The sequence below is a fragment of the Vanessa cardui genome, chromosome 21, assembly GCF_905220365.1.
Source record: "Vanessa cardui chromosome 21, ilVanCard2.1, whole genome shotgun sequence".
In the NCBI taxonomy this organism is placed as follows: Eukaryota; Metazoa; Arthropoda; class Insecta; order Lepidoptera; family Nymphalidae; genus Vanessa; species Vanessa cardui.
In genome coordinates, this window is record NC_061143.1 from 6078688 (window position 1) to 6093548 (window position 14861).

At 31.4% G+C, this 14861-nt stretch overlaps 1 protein-coding gene across 1 annotated transcript in view; it reads left to right on the plus strand.

The window, feature by feature from the left end:
• Positions 1 to 13107, plus strand: part of LOC124538898 (atrial natriuretic peptide receptor 2-like) — a 72918-nt gene extending 59811 nt beyond the window's left edge. Inside the window, exons 2-8 of the mRNA XM_047116150.1 lie at positions 5730 to 5869; positions 8292 to 8436; positions 8874 to 9023; positions 10202 to 10394; positions 10478 to 10652; positions 10960 to 11150; positions 11259 to 13107. Coding sequence (XP_046972106.1) covers positions 5734 to 5869; positions 8292 to 8436; positions 8874 to 9023; positions 10202 to 10394; positions 10478 to 10652; positions 10960 to 11150; positions 11259 to 11780 — 1512 coding nt within the window. The 5' untranslated portion in view covers positions 5730 to 5733 and the 3' untranslated portion in view covers positions 11781 to 13107. The remainder of the gene's footprint in view (positions 1 to 5729; positions 5870 to 8291; positions 8437 to 8873; positions 9024 to 10201; positions 10395 to 10477; positions 10653 to 10959; positions 11151 to 11258) is intronic.
• Positions 13108 to 14861: the final 1754 nt, after the last annotated feature.

Below are 14861 nucleotides of genomic sequence, written 5' to 3' on the forward strand. Positions count from 1 at the left end.
GATTTCTCTGTAATCGGGAACCGAGTGGTATATCACCGATGTTAAGTCAGGGTTGTATAAGCTATCTCTATTACAAATTTCATTCAAATCCGATCGGACGTTTTGCCCGATTGAGTAAAAAATAACACAAACATAAAAAATTGGCATTTATAATATTAGTATGTTATAAGACAATCTTGAAAACACAGTGGGCCTATATTTTTTTAGAAAGAGGCTTTGATTTCAATAAGAATTTGATAATGTTTATAACATATAATAGGAACGTGTTAACATCATATGTAAGTCGTAGCTTTAATTTGAATAAGATCGATTTTATTAATTTAATTCAATTGTTTTTCTGACGCTACACGTAAGTAATATATCACTGCCACTCAACATTTCAAGCGGTTCGAAGCTAGCGTTTAGAACAGATAGTATATAGATATATATTCAAATTTTTGCTCATAAATCTCGCTCAAGTTGGTTTAATTGCTTAATTTCCGCAAATTTATGTTTTATTCAAACGTGGAAGTAGAATCCATTTGTGTAATGAATGCTCTTGCATTTTCTAAATAATAAGAAAGGAAATTATAGCGTTATATCTTATAGAAAATTAATATTGTCACCTTTATACAACTATAATGTAAAAAATATTAAATAAGCTTCGTTGATAGGACGCCTAGCCTAGGTGCTAACATATTGTTTTTGTACTGACACTCACAGTAGACCATTCTCTCTACTGCCGCGTTGCTCAAGTAGCCGAGCCCGGGGTTCAAGGTTCAACTCCGGGCCGAAAAGTTATTACGTTTTTCTGTCTAAAAATTTAAGTAACAGAAAAAAACACTACTACGTTACTCTCTGTTTAACAGTAAATACATAACTGCAAGTAAAACTAAATTCCCATCTGTCTAGAATCTACTATGATGAATTAGCATTTTGATCGTTGACTAATAAAATCACCCGTATCCTCTTTATAAACATCTATATATGTTGAAATATGTTTGAATGTTATAAAACCTATTTCGACGCAGAATTGAATAATACCTGCGCCCCGTAGATAGCGAGCGAATTCAGCTCGAGACACTTAAAAGCACTTTATTTTCAATTTCACGGGTATGAATAAGATTATTTGAAGTTATGAAATGAAAGGCTTGCGAAAATGTTCGACTTCATGATTTATTATCCGGATTGTATTGTCGTATCTTGAGAATATCAATTACATTGTGCTGTTTGATATATTAAAATAATAGATATGAATGTGTCATGGATGGATGATACGATTGGAACGCGTTTGAATTTTGTATTTGTCATTAAATAGCAGATGCAAATACATTAATTAACTAGCTGTGCCCGCGACCTTGTACGCGTTTGAATTATACAAAATATATATATCATACAACAATGAATATATATTAGAGTAGCCTAAGCTACTTCCTATTATATCAGTTATCTGCCAGTGAAAGTTCAGCCAGAGATTAACCGGAACAAACAGGCAGTCAGACAGACAGACCGATAAATATTGTAAAAAATGTTATTTTGGTATATGTACATTGTATAAACACATAATTATGCATTGAGGAAATTAGATATAGATAGCAAATATTTTAATATTATAAACAGACGCTCCAATTTTATTATACGTATAGGCAATGGGCAGAGGCTCTATCACCACTTATTATCAGGTGAAATTGTTGACGAAACTTTTAATAGTAATGCTCGATTTTCACAAAAATATTATATTAAAACCTAAATTGGTTTAATTAATTAAAAATAATTAAATTAAAAAAAGGTAATTCTTTAATAATTTTCATTATATTTATGATACAATTAGTAACGGATATAAGCTGATTATTAAACAAAAACGTTTAAAAATAAATACGTGTACTTACAAAATCTTTGCTTGCGAAGCGCGTTTCTTTATTTTTTTAGTAATCATTATATACGTTTTCGTAATCCTAGTTTTATATAGTTTTATAACCATATGGTGTAGGCTGTGAAAGTAAAAAGTTATTTAAATACATATAGTGACTATACTGAAATAAAGAAATAGTCTTTAAAGTCGTCTTATTTTCAGAAGTTTAGAAGAATAATCCTATAGTACAAATGTGGGTTGATTTTAGTACCTATGGTGTCAGATTTTCACCCGACAAATTTAGGCTCCTCAAATTGTATTCCTTGACCAACGATCGCGGAATTAATTATACGGGGAAATTATACTAAATGTTGCCCCTAATTGAACCCGTGGCCTGCGGTCAAGATCTATTTTATACACGGGGCCATATCGATCCTTAAAGGCTCTGCTTCATTTATGATGTATTATTTGTGTTAACTGTATATAATATAACGCCAATTATTTATAATGATGCCTCTTTGTTTGGACTGTAAATTATGTGCATAATTTGTATTTAATGACTACGACAAAACTTTATGTGGATTTGAAGTTGATTGTTCAAAATGAATTTAATTAAACATAATTCAAGGAACCTTACCATCAGTTTAATGTATAGCGTAAAGCTATTTATTCAATAAGACTTCATTAAGTCGTTTATGTAAATAGTTAATAGACTATAAGATATATATAATAGACTATATATATATTATTCTACTATCTAATGAAACTAACGATGCCTTGGGTTCAAACCCATGGTTATGTAGTAGTATCTGGTAAGTATCTGACATTTATTTCTGGTCTACTCGATATTTGCTTTACACTCAAAGCCTTAGAAAAGTGAGGCCACTTTAGTTCCGTGCCTGAACTTCTCTCTAGTCAGGTCAGATTGCCATCCCATTCTATCTCTGATCTATGAGACTGTAAGAACGTAAAGTACAACTGATTGTGCAAAGTAATGTCTTCTGTACAGTTAGCTATCTTTCATCGTCCATTAATGTTTGTGTGATTATATTGTGAGCTGAGATGGCCCAGTGATTAGAACGCGTGCATCTTAACCGATGATTTCGGGTTCACACCCAGGCAAGCACCACTATATCTATGTGCTTAATTTGTGTTTACAATTTATCTCGTGCATCGTGAGGATACCGGCATGTATCTAATTTCATCGAAATTCAGGCACATGTACATTCCACCAACCCCCATTGGAACCGCGTGGTGGAATATGTTCCAAAACCCTCACCTTATTGGGAGAGGAGGCCTTAGCCCAGCAGTGAGAAATTTACGGGCTGTTACTGTAACTGTTTACTGTGATTATATAACATCGATACGAACATCACATAAAAGTGCAACCTTTCTTAAATAAGAATTTAAACAAAAATATGGGAAGATGCCTTTATAAATATTGCTGTATGAGCTTTAAAAAACTTTTGTCGAAAATAGTGAGTTAATTTTCATTCAAAAACAAGTATTTCCCTTTTGTACTGCGCAGCAAATATTAAATTCTGAATAGAAAAAGCGAACTGCAAAAGCAGCTCGTACACGCCTTGATATCGCGAGACATTACAGGCGAGAGTTAAGGCAGATAAAATATAAAACAAAGAATAAATGTCACAAATACACAAACACTTGCGGTAAAGATAACAGGAATATCAAAACGCTGGAATAAAGTCTAAACTAACAGTCGCCTAGTTTTCTGATAAAGTTGATGTTTCTGAAAAATACTGGAAAAAAAATTGCCTAAGATTTAATTGAATATTAAAATTTATTGGCTAACTGTGAAAACGTGATGATTAACTGAAGATTAGAGGTTCAAATGCTGGCTAATGCCGTTTTTAATGAGTTTAATTTCTTAAAAAAACATGGAAAAAACAATGTTTTGGATACCATTTCTGACACATGCCTGTTTCATCCACAAATTCGCCCTGGATTGTTTTAATAAAACATGGATTAAAACCCAATCCTTTATAAGTGGCAAGCCGTTTCTTGCGAGCATTCGAACATTTACGGGCAATTACGTCAAAATTTTAAAAGCGAACACGTTTCATACAGCTATATTTCAAAAAATTTTTTCATAAAATGTCAAAATTTTTGACTTTTTCTTACCATAATGGATTCAACCTGAATTATTCTGTTTATTGATGAAATCCGCATTAATATTCGTTGCGTACCTCAAAAGTTCAAAGCGTACCGACGACAGGAAGCGAGTTTGTTTTACACTTTGTAAAAGATTTATCCGGGATTAGGTATTTAAAATGATAAAACAGAATGTAAACAAGTTGTACAATTTTATTTAAATCAGGCAGTTAAGATAATTGTGTATAAAAATGCGTTTGAAATAAAAATGAGGTATTTGTGATTCAAAAGACTTGGTTGTAAATACAAATATTATGCGGATATCATTATTAGTATCGCTTGGAAATTAAAAGACCTTCTCTATATGACTATTAATGTTGTAAACAGTTTTCATTTTCAGAATAAGGTAAGCGATTATGAAACAGAACAAAACAGAAGTACATAATTTTTTTTGAGTACATTTTACTTCCTACCTTTACAAGTAAAGAACCCAAAATTACTAAAGTCAACAATGGATTTAATTCATCCACGGAGTTCATGCTTTAAGATTTACGAGGGAGCGACAAAAAGTGAACACAAAGAAACTCACAGACCATTAAACTACGATACAATGTAATAACATCATCCTTTGTCGAGCAAGCTTTTCAAATAAAATAACTTTGTTGTACAAAATATTCTGAGATAATAATCTATGTATATTTAGATCAAGATCTATAAATACAAAGCTAAAATCGGTTCGAAAAGGTGCTTCTAGCTTTCGGAAAAACTCAGTAATTACTCTGATTTACCAAATGAATATGTCATTTATTAATAATTGACAAATTAAGTTTAATTTCTTCATCCGTTGTGCAAGTATTTTAGCTTATTGAGTGCTGCTGTGTCGCTTACTGGTTTCTAAAACTGGAAAAATGTGTAAATATTTTAAATTTTATTTAATTGCAATTCATGTAAATTATCATTATTATTTTAAACGGCCTCTTTAGAAAAAAAAATGTGCTTATTTTTTATCATCTATGTAGACTACTATATATGTATGTATATTTTATTATTGTATTTCCGTAGATAAGTTGTCCACTGCCTTTGTATTTACGTGTGTTTTTGTAACATTTTTATTACGAAGCTGCGTCACAATGTAAGCTTTAGATTAAAAATATTGTTATTGTTTTGATAGAAATATGGTATTCTTTAATAATCGAAATCTTGTAAACATTTCAATAGATGAGAATAATAATAGCGATACATTGTCCTTAAAAAGGCAAATGGGATTGTAATAGAGTAATAAGATTAGGATTGTATCTTGTCACAATTTCTAGAAAAGTCTATTGTGTTTACGCATATATGTATCAGAATATAAAATGTACTAAGAAACGATGTACATAAATATTTAATTTTCTTAGAATTTATTTCATAAAGCATTCGAGCAGCCAGATTATAAATTGTTTGAATATCTCTCTTCCGTGGGCCGTATTAATATCGACTGCATTGGCCGTTAGTGAAAGGCTTTAGGATATTTTATCATAGACATACCTAAAATATACTTCATTTTGAGAGCCTTATTCTAATCAATTAATAATCTGTTTTATTAACGCATAAGCGCTTATATTCATCTAATTAATATATTATAGTCTCATTTGTCTTTTGATTAATTTTAAAAAAATCAGTTCGTTCTATAACGTTCCATATTTAAAAGTATATGCGTTCTCTCATTTTTTTTTTCATTACAAACTATAACTCTATAGAGACCAAAAAAACAATACACTGGATTTCATATATTTTTATTCAACAGAATCATGTCCCTGGTTCCCCCGGGAGGCGGGGATTCCCCGAGCCCGAGGCGCGCCGTCAGTCCACTGCTGGAGTCTCGACGGCCACATTGTACTTTAGCGTGTGATTACTGCGCCGCCATATTGGAAGACAAATTTAGACGTATGTATCTTTAAAGCGAAATTTCTAAAGATATTCCGTCACATAAAAATAATATATATTTAAGAAACTGTTCTATTTAGGTTTGGGTTCAAAAGGTGGTCCAAGATTTTAAGACCTCTAGAGTAAATATACCTTAAAACTGAACTGAGAAATCCTTACAGATTAATACAGTATAGTATTCAGTTTAATACGATTTGACAATAAAATAACAGTCAAGAATAAAATTAAACCCTATACCGACTATTAAAGGAGTACTTTTGGGAAAATGGTATTTAAGTTTTAGTATTGTTTTTTTCTCCCATGTGAAGCCGTTTAGATATGAATCACATATATTATTTCTGTGTGAACAAAGAATCAATCACTCGAAGAAAATCTCAATATTCATATTTAATCTTTGTTCCCATTATACCTAAAGATATATTACTTCGGAAAACAAACAACATTATGTACATAAATCACGTAACACGTGTCAAAAAAAGTTCAACAAAATAATAATAGCACAAGACGAACGTTGAACATATTCATGGAAAGATTTTATTAAAATGATGTATATTCCATAAAACATGTAATAAAAGTTCATGCAACAAGTCCGTCAGTTTATAAAATACATCCAAACACATACGAGTATTCTAGGGGGAATGTGTTTGTACGAAGTTTTCTTATTAATGTCACGTTGCGTAGCGACAAGTTTAAAACAGCTGTACAACAGACACGTATAACTTCGATTATTTATTGCCAACAAAATATTGAAGCAGAAAATGTTCGACTATTTATTATGGAATATTTTTTTTTATACGGTTCAATGGAAAAGTATTTCGAGATGTATTTCATTTGTATGTCTAGACTCTACAATTAGATAAAGCATTTGCGCGTTTTAAGTTCAAATTGTTGCGTACTTCACTCGAAACATAAATGTATTAAATTTTCGCTAGATATTGACGATAGCGCAGTTCCACATTTTATTAATTTTTAGGATTCAATATTATTGACGACCTCCGTGGTCGAGTGGTGTGTACACCGGTTTTCAAGGGTACCCCACTCCGAGGTCCCGGGTTTGATTCCCGGCCGAGTCGATATAGATTATCATTAGTTGTCTTGGGTCTGGGTGTTTGTGGTACCCTCGTTAATTCTGATTTTCCATAACACAAGTGCTTTAGCTACTTACATTGGGATCATAGTAATGTATGTGATGTGGTCTCTTTTATTTATTATTATTTATTATTATTATAAGGTTGAAAAATATCGTGAAGAAATATTTTTGAGACGAATGATATTATACCGTATATTGGTACGTGTTGCAAATTCTTGATATGGCTATGAAATAACATTTGCGTGGTAATACTTTTTTTTAAATATCGCAGTTCAGAAAGTAGGGCAAAGGTTTGAAATATTAATTACTGCAGTTAATTGCTTAGACTTATATTTGTCGTACATTTTAAACGTCTCTGCAAAGCGACTGCAATTCAATTAAATATATTTTTTCATGGAAAATGTAATATTTTAAATTGTTAAATTTTTTGTCTATTTGATTTTAATTTCAATGACACAAAATTTTCTGGTATATCAACGAAATATACAAAGTATTGATAAATGAAAAACATTTTAAATACAGTGTACAGAACAGAACAAAGTTTCATAATTATTCAACCATTTGTTATCGATTCCTCTCTACAGGATCACACTATAAAAATTAACCATGTGAGATGATTTTGGCGATGTGCTTATACAAGCCTAGTTTCATTAGGTTTTGTTATTTTATTGTACAGTAACGTTGTTAGGTTCCTGTATGATCGTTGTCTTATAATTATGTTGTTAAATTTTTTGATTTACATATTAACATTTCTTTAAAAAGAACGTTACAAGCTATTAAAATTTTCAGAAAAATAGTTGTATATTAGCATTATAGTCCGTTGATTTAGGATACAAATTATAATATGAATTTCATAATGACTAATATTAATAACAGCCTGAATATTTATGTCTGCTGGACTAAGGCCTCTTCACCCTTTGCGGCAAAGGCTAGAAGCATATTTCACCACGCTGCTTCAATGCACGTTGGTGGATTCATATGAGGCAGAATTTTGTTGAAATTAGACACCTGCAGGTTTTCTCAGAATGTTTTTCGTCACCGCCGAGCTCGAGATAAATTATAAAGACAAATAAAGGACTTGAAAATTTAGTGGTGCTTTATGGGTTTGAACCCGCATTCATCGGTTAAGATGTATGCGTTCTAACCACTGGGCCACCTCGGCTCTCTTTATATTATGCTGTCTAATAAATCAAAAACAAAAATCGTGGACGCGTTGAAAGATATTTCTAGACATTATACGTCACAACAAATTCCTTTACAAAGAAAGTATGGTTACGTTTTAATTAAATCTTAATTAATGTTTCCATTTCGCTTAATGTTGAGAATTTTCAGGTAATGCTGATATGCGTAATCGCGGTACGTCTCCCTTATCAGTGTCACCGCGCCAGTCCCTCACGGGTGAACCACCTTGGACCCTCCCAGATGACGACCGACCGGATTTCTCGGCTTTGAAGGAAAATATACACAGAATCAACAAGTATTAACCAAATTATATTTAATAATAAATTTATTTCTTTTTAAAAGTTTCATTTTTCATTCAATAATAAGCTTATTGATTTAAAAAATTATATTTAAAACAAACATTTAAGCAGTCTTACGCTAAGCAGCGATACCCAGACACCCTTATTTAAGTCTTGAAACAAAGCCAATAATTTGAGTTGTGTGTCCTATAAGCAATGATATGATTTATATATATGTAATATATAGAACAGCATCCGAGACATAGAGGAACGCAATATTCCTATTATTTAGTTTATAAAATTATATTAAATACGATAGTTTTTGTTTCATTTCTTGTTCCAAGTAACGTTCAGAGGCTTGTGTTTTACGTATTGGTCTTTTATAGATGCGTTTCATTTTTATATTTTTAAATCTATGCTAATGAGTATTTGTTATATGAATATATTTATTTAGGGACTGCGAGACATCGACACGTTTGGACATGCTTCTGACACAAGTGGAACAATATGCAAATAATTTGGAGGCTTTGGTCGAGGAAAGAACGTCAGATTATTTGGAGGAAAAGAGAAAATGCGAGGAGTTACTGTACCAGTTGCTGCCTAAGTAAGTATTATTTTACTCATTGAAAATATTGGTAAGTCTAAATAGAATTCGTAATTATTGAACAAATTATTTGCTTCAATGTTCAGTTCGTTATAAATAATTTGACAGAAGACTCAAGGCTCTATCTCTATTCCTAAAAATATCCAATTTGGCAGTTGACCTTTGCAATGCAATTCATTTTTATTTCTTGTTATAGAATTATTTATATTTTTAATATTTATTGATTCAGTGATTAGAACGCGCCCATGTAAATTAATGATTGTCATCTTAAAATTACTCGGTGAAACTTACTTCAATTACTGAGATGTGTATCCATCAATCAGCTCATTAAAAAGAGTGGGGCGTGATCCTGTTACTTTACTCTTTTTTCTTTAGTCTTAAATATATTTGTCAACAGTTTTCTCAAAGAAACTTCACTGGTAATTTATATAGTGTATTTATTACCATATCTTTAGAAATATAAAGTCATATTCATCAATAACACTGGGTTAAGTTTAGGTTTATAGCGAAATAATTAAGTAATTACTAAAACAACGCAGAGAGTTCAAAACCCGTGTCAAAATAAATCATAATCTATTTAACATGTTTACGACTTAGCGAATTAACTAAAAACTGACGGCTATGAAAACATTTACATATTATGACCGTAAACATGCGTTTAATGTGAACACAATGTCGGCAGTGAATCGAAAAATATCTCGTCATGATTACTTTTCTCGATTAATCCCGGGATAGATCCCATAGGAATGGATACGACCGAGAAGCCGTATTGTGTTATCAGAAAATATTGATGGATTCATAAATAAATTACTTCAAACTCATCATATTTTTGGAAACACAATGAAACAAAAAGCTTTTATAGATTAGCGATATTTCATTCTATATAACTTTTAGTTTTATTTATTTTAGGATGTGATATCCTCTTAACAGATTTAGGTCATTGTACTCTTAATAGATATAAGAAAACCATATTGAAAATTTTATAGAGCGCAAGTGATTTATTGTAGTCTCATAACCTGATATGAGGCAATCCAACATCACCTGAGAGAATTCAAGCGCAGGTTTAACAGCTTTACTGCTGCTATGGCTTGAGAGTTCCGCCAGCATACAACAGAGGAAATATTTAATAGATTAATTTATTTATTAGACAAGATATTTAACCGTTAATTTTATTTTAGATCCGTAGCTTCTCAGCTCATAATGGGTCAACCGGTTATGGCGGAGACGTACGATCAAGTGACAATCTACTTCAGCGATATTATCGGATTTACGCAGTTATCTGCTGAATCTACACCTCTTGAAGTCGTTGATCTGCTAAACGATTTGTACACCAGCTTCGATTCGATAATTGAAAATTTTGATGTATATAAAGTACGTTCTTATAAATTATAAAAATAAATATTTGAAAAATATAAATTAAATTTGGCACTTGATTTAATTCCACTTTTTTGTAGGTGGAGACAATCGGTGATGCGTATATGGTAGTATCTGGACTTCCGATGCGTAACGGCAATCGACATGCAGCTGAGATCGCAAGTATGTCATTGGCATTACTTCGGGCAGTCAGAGTTAAGACTGTTCCACATCGGCCTGGAGAAAAATTACTTCTGAGAATTGGCATGCATTCAGGTTTGGAATTGATTGGAAACATTTTTTTTATATATTTAGTAAATTTCCTACCACAGTGTTAAGCTTGAATTTATGATCGATTTCACATAAACCTTGATTCTTCCGTGCCTTTTCTTTGGTAAAACTTACAGTCATGATTGGAGTTGAAAGAGGTTAATGTTTTTGTTTGTCTGGCTTAATGTTGAAATATAGGGATCTATTTTTACGAAAATAGTGGCTAGCGTTGATTGTAAGGAAAATCTAAAAGAGAAAACTTCTTTCGACATTTTTGCAATAATTGTTATTGTAAATAATCAACTTGTCACAGGTCCCTGCGTAGCTGGTGTTGTGGGTTTGAAAATGCCACGATATTGTCTCTTTGGAGATACTGTTAACACGGCATCACGGATGGAATCTCATGGGGAAGCACTGAGAATCCATGTCAGTCCCAAAACGAAGGAAGTTCTTGACTTGTATGATTGCTTCGATCTGGAATGTCGAGGAGAAATTACAATGAAGGTAAATGAAACAAAATAGCGCAAATAAATATACGAAGATTAATTTTAAAATTCAAAATAAATAAAACATTTATAATTGCTATCTTTTAAATCGAACATTTGTTTTTAGGGAAAGGGCAAAATGACAACATATTGGTTAATTGGTGAAAGGTCAACTTCTTTCATAAGCAACACCTACGAAACAACCAAATACAATGAAAATACAATCACTAATAACCCCAGCATCACTTTTCAAGGCCCAGACAGTCCTGCATCTCACTCACTCACGCACAGTCAAAGCCCGGAAAGAAATGGAACAAAAGAAAATACAAATAGGCCGACGGAAATATTAACAGAGCGAGATCGCATCAAACATGAGATAGCAACATTCGTTGCCAAAGATCTGATAAACAACATAGACAATGCTGTGCGAGAATTTCGATTGTCTCAAACTACTTTGGCTTCAGCGCAAAATGTTAACAAGCCAGTTTGTAATGGTAATGAGAAAGGCCTAATCACTCCGACGTACGATAAAGGGCTTGTTATCAACAAAGGGAAAGTTAGGGATGTGGTGAACAGATTCAATAATACAATCAATACAACAAACGAAGTTAAAAATACCAAACAGAAGAGTATAAAGAGTGAAGACTGAAATGACAAATGATGAAACTATTCGCGTAAATTTCTTGTAATCTCTGGCAAGAATTCGAAATTTCTGCATCTTTATTTATATGATGTCATATATTTATATTATAGTAGAAATTAATCAAAATTGTAATTATATATTGTAGTGCAAAGCACCTAAATGACTCGATGGTCTAGTCAATAATTTTATTTAAACTTATAATATGTACATTAACTATAAAACTATTAGAAGTAGTCTTTATGTGGGTGATCAAATACCTACTCCGAATTTTAGTATAAGAAATATAATAACAAAAATTATTCTAGATGGTATAAAATATACACTTATTTAAAATTATATTTCTACAATAGAATAAGATGACGCAAAAGCGAATAAACAGAAAGCCGTAGTGAGAATTATGTGTGAATATAAATTTAATCAGATTATAAATGTACTTTATGATATTAGATCCTGTAGTGTTTTTACTGACCTTTTATACTTCCGTACTTTTTAATCCGGTGTCTCAATCAAGAGACACTCATAACATATATTTCATATTCCATGAAATCAAACTAAAACCTTTTTAAATGTGTAGTATTTGTCATTATGTTAGTTATCTGATTCTAATAGAATGACATACATACCGTATGTATATGTATATATTATGATGACATTTTCTCAGCTTAAAGCGTTAACCTTCCTTTAGGACATGACTTATCTTTTAGTGTATTGTAAATTTAATTAGGCAATGAAGACAAAGTCATAGCAACATACTCGTTAGTACGTATTAGATACCAAAAGTATTGTGTAAAGTAACTTATTTGCTTTAAATCTCAGCTTTAAGGCTTCACCTCATATAGTTTAATATTATTGTATCTATTTATAGTCTATTCCAACCAAAGATTAAACTTAGATGAATATATATTTTAAACACTTTGCTATTTCTTAATAGCTCAGCTGTATTATGTTTTATAAAATTATTTAATAAAATTTTCAGCAGTTTCCTGGTCGTTCAAAGCGCCGTTTTTCCACATTCCACAGTGAATATCATAGATCCAAGCTCGATCAATGATATCGCGTCAGTTCGATGTTGTTTATTTGTCTTTAACCTCTCGTGACTGGAAGAGACTTATCTCTGATAATATTGTGATTTTTATTTTAATGTTTATATTTCGTGTTTTTGTTGCATTTAGATAGAGTTCTATTTAAGTCAGTTAACTGTTAGTGTATTCACTGTTACTGCAATATATGTTTAAGTTTTTGTAGACATGTTTCAAATTTTTAGATTCTATTCGATGTAGTTGTAGGCGTTTAATTGTGATAATGTTATTGTTATAGTACAAGATTTTTATAAGAGCTGTGAATTGAATCTATATTATTTTAAATTATTTCATGTTTCTTTGTAAATTAGTAACAATCTGTCGAATCACAAATAAATTAAAATTTGATTAAATGAATGTTTAATGTATTTTGTTGTACTTTATTTCCTTCTTGTATAAAATTCCATTCTGAGTATAAAAAAGGCAAATTACGAATAATAGTGAGATAATTTTAAATTCTTTTAGTAATAAAATTATTTTTAAAATTCTTTCTCGATCTTTAAAATTGTCGTATAGCAAATCCATATAAAATCAGATCTTAGAGCAACATTAACAGCGGGTAAATTTCCCACTGCTGGGTTAAGGCTTCCTCTCCTTTCGAGTAGAAGGCTTTGGAGCATATTCCATCACATTACTCCAATGCGGGTTGGATACGAATATATTATACATACAAATATGGCAGAATTTCGTTGATATTGATCACGATGTTTTTCTTCGCCGCCGATGAATTATTAATATAAATTAAGTACATGAAAATTCAGAGGGGTTTCCCTGAGCTCGAATTCGCAATCATCAGTGAAGATGCACGTGTTCTAACTACCGGTCCAATTTGGCTATATATTATTATTCTTGGCATCTTGATAGATACAAAGTATTCGACATCGTTAGACACCCAATACTTCTAAGCATATCAAAAGACATGATGGTTCTCTTACAGGATTTTGGAAGTCTATTTAGGTAATATATAATTGTCGAATGTCAAAGCACTCATAAACTTATAACATATGACATACAACAAAGTTCAATTCTTGAATATATTATTTATATATTGCTTATTTTGATATTTATAAATAATATTGGAAAACTTTTCTTGATTTTCACGATTGCTATTGGGCTAGTGAAGCTTATAATGCTAGGCTCTATATTCTGAGATCCTGAGTACAAATCCCGGTTCGGGTTCGGGATAAAAGTATTTTGATTGTATTTGATATTTCTGTATAGGTGATATTTTTAGTAATCTTATCTTCAAGTATGTATATCTGGTCATTGCCCCAATTGTGACAAGAGGAGGTTATTAATATGGAATAAGTATAATACGACAAAATCTAGAAGTAGCATGGGCAAAATTCGTAAAACCGATCACATCTGAATTAAGTACGCTATCCCAAACTATCAATATCTATTTCTTATGTGAATATGATCTTTACACAAACGTAATGTAATATCATATGATCTTAATATATTCGTCAATTTGACCCGTCGATTTACATGCACTTAGTTTCTGTGGTTGAACTGATGCGAGAATCTATAGCGACGAATAGCGTCGAATTTCGCGATAGGGAGCCTTTTCTATTGGCTATATAAATCGGCAGTAATCGGTTTTATTGAATTGGCCGATGCTACATCTAAGTTGTGTCGTACTATACTTGTATTTGTGTAAAAAAATGAACAGTTGTGTGTAATTTTAATTATATCTCATATGCCTTAGCATGTCTTTGCCTTTAAACGCTATTTATTTAACCAATTTATAGCATAACTGGCAAATGATTATCTACCGCACACGGGTGCGTTGCCAACCTTTAAAAAGAACAAGGAACTTATTTTTGTTAAATAACAATCTTTTTTAAATTATCATATCGATTTTAATTTATTTATTATTTAAAATATTAAAAAACTGTCCAAATAGTTTTATTTGCCCATTTCGCTTGTTGCATATAATGAAGTAGTTTTTTCTAATCAATCAACTGAAAATTTACCGTGTTTACTACCCCACAAAACTGGTTTATAC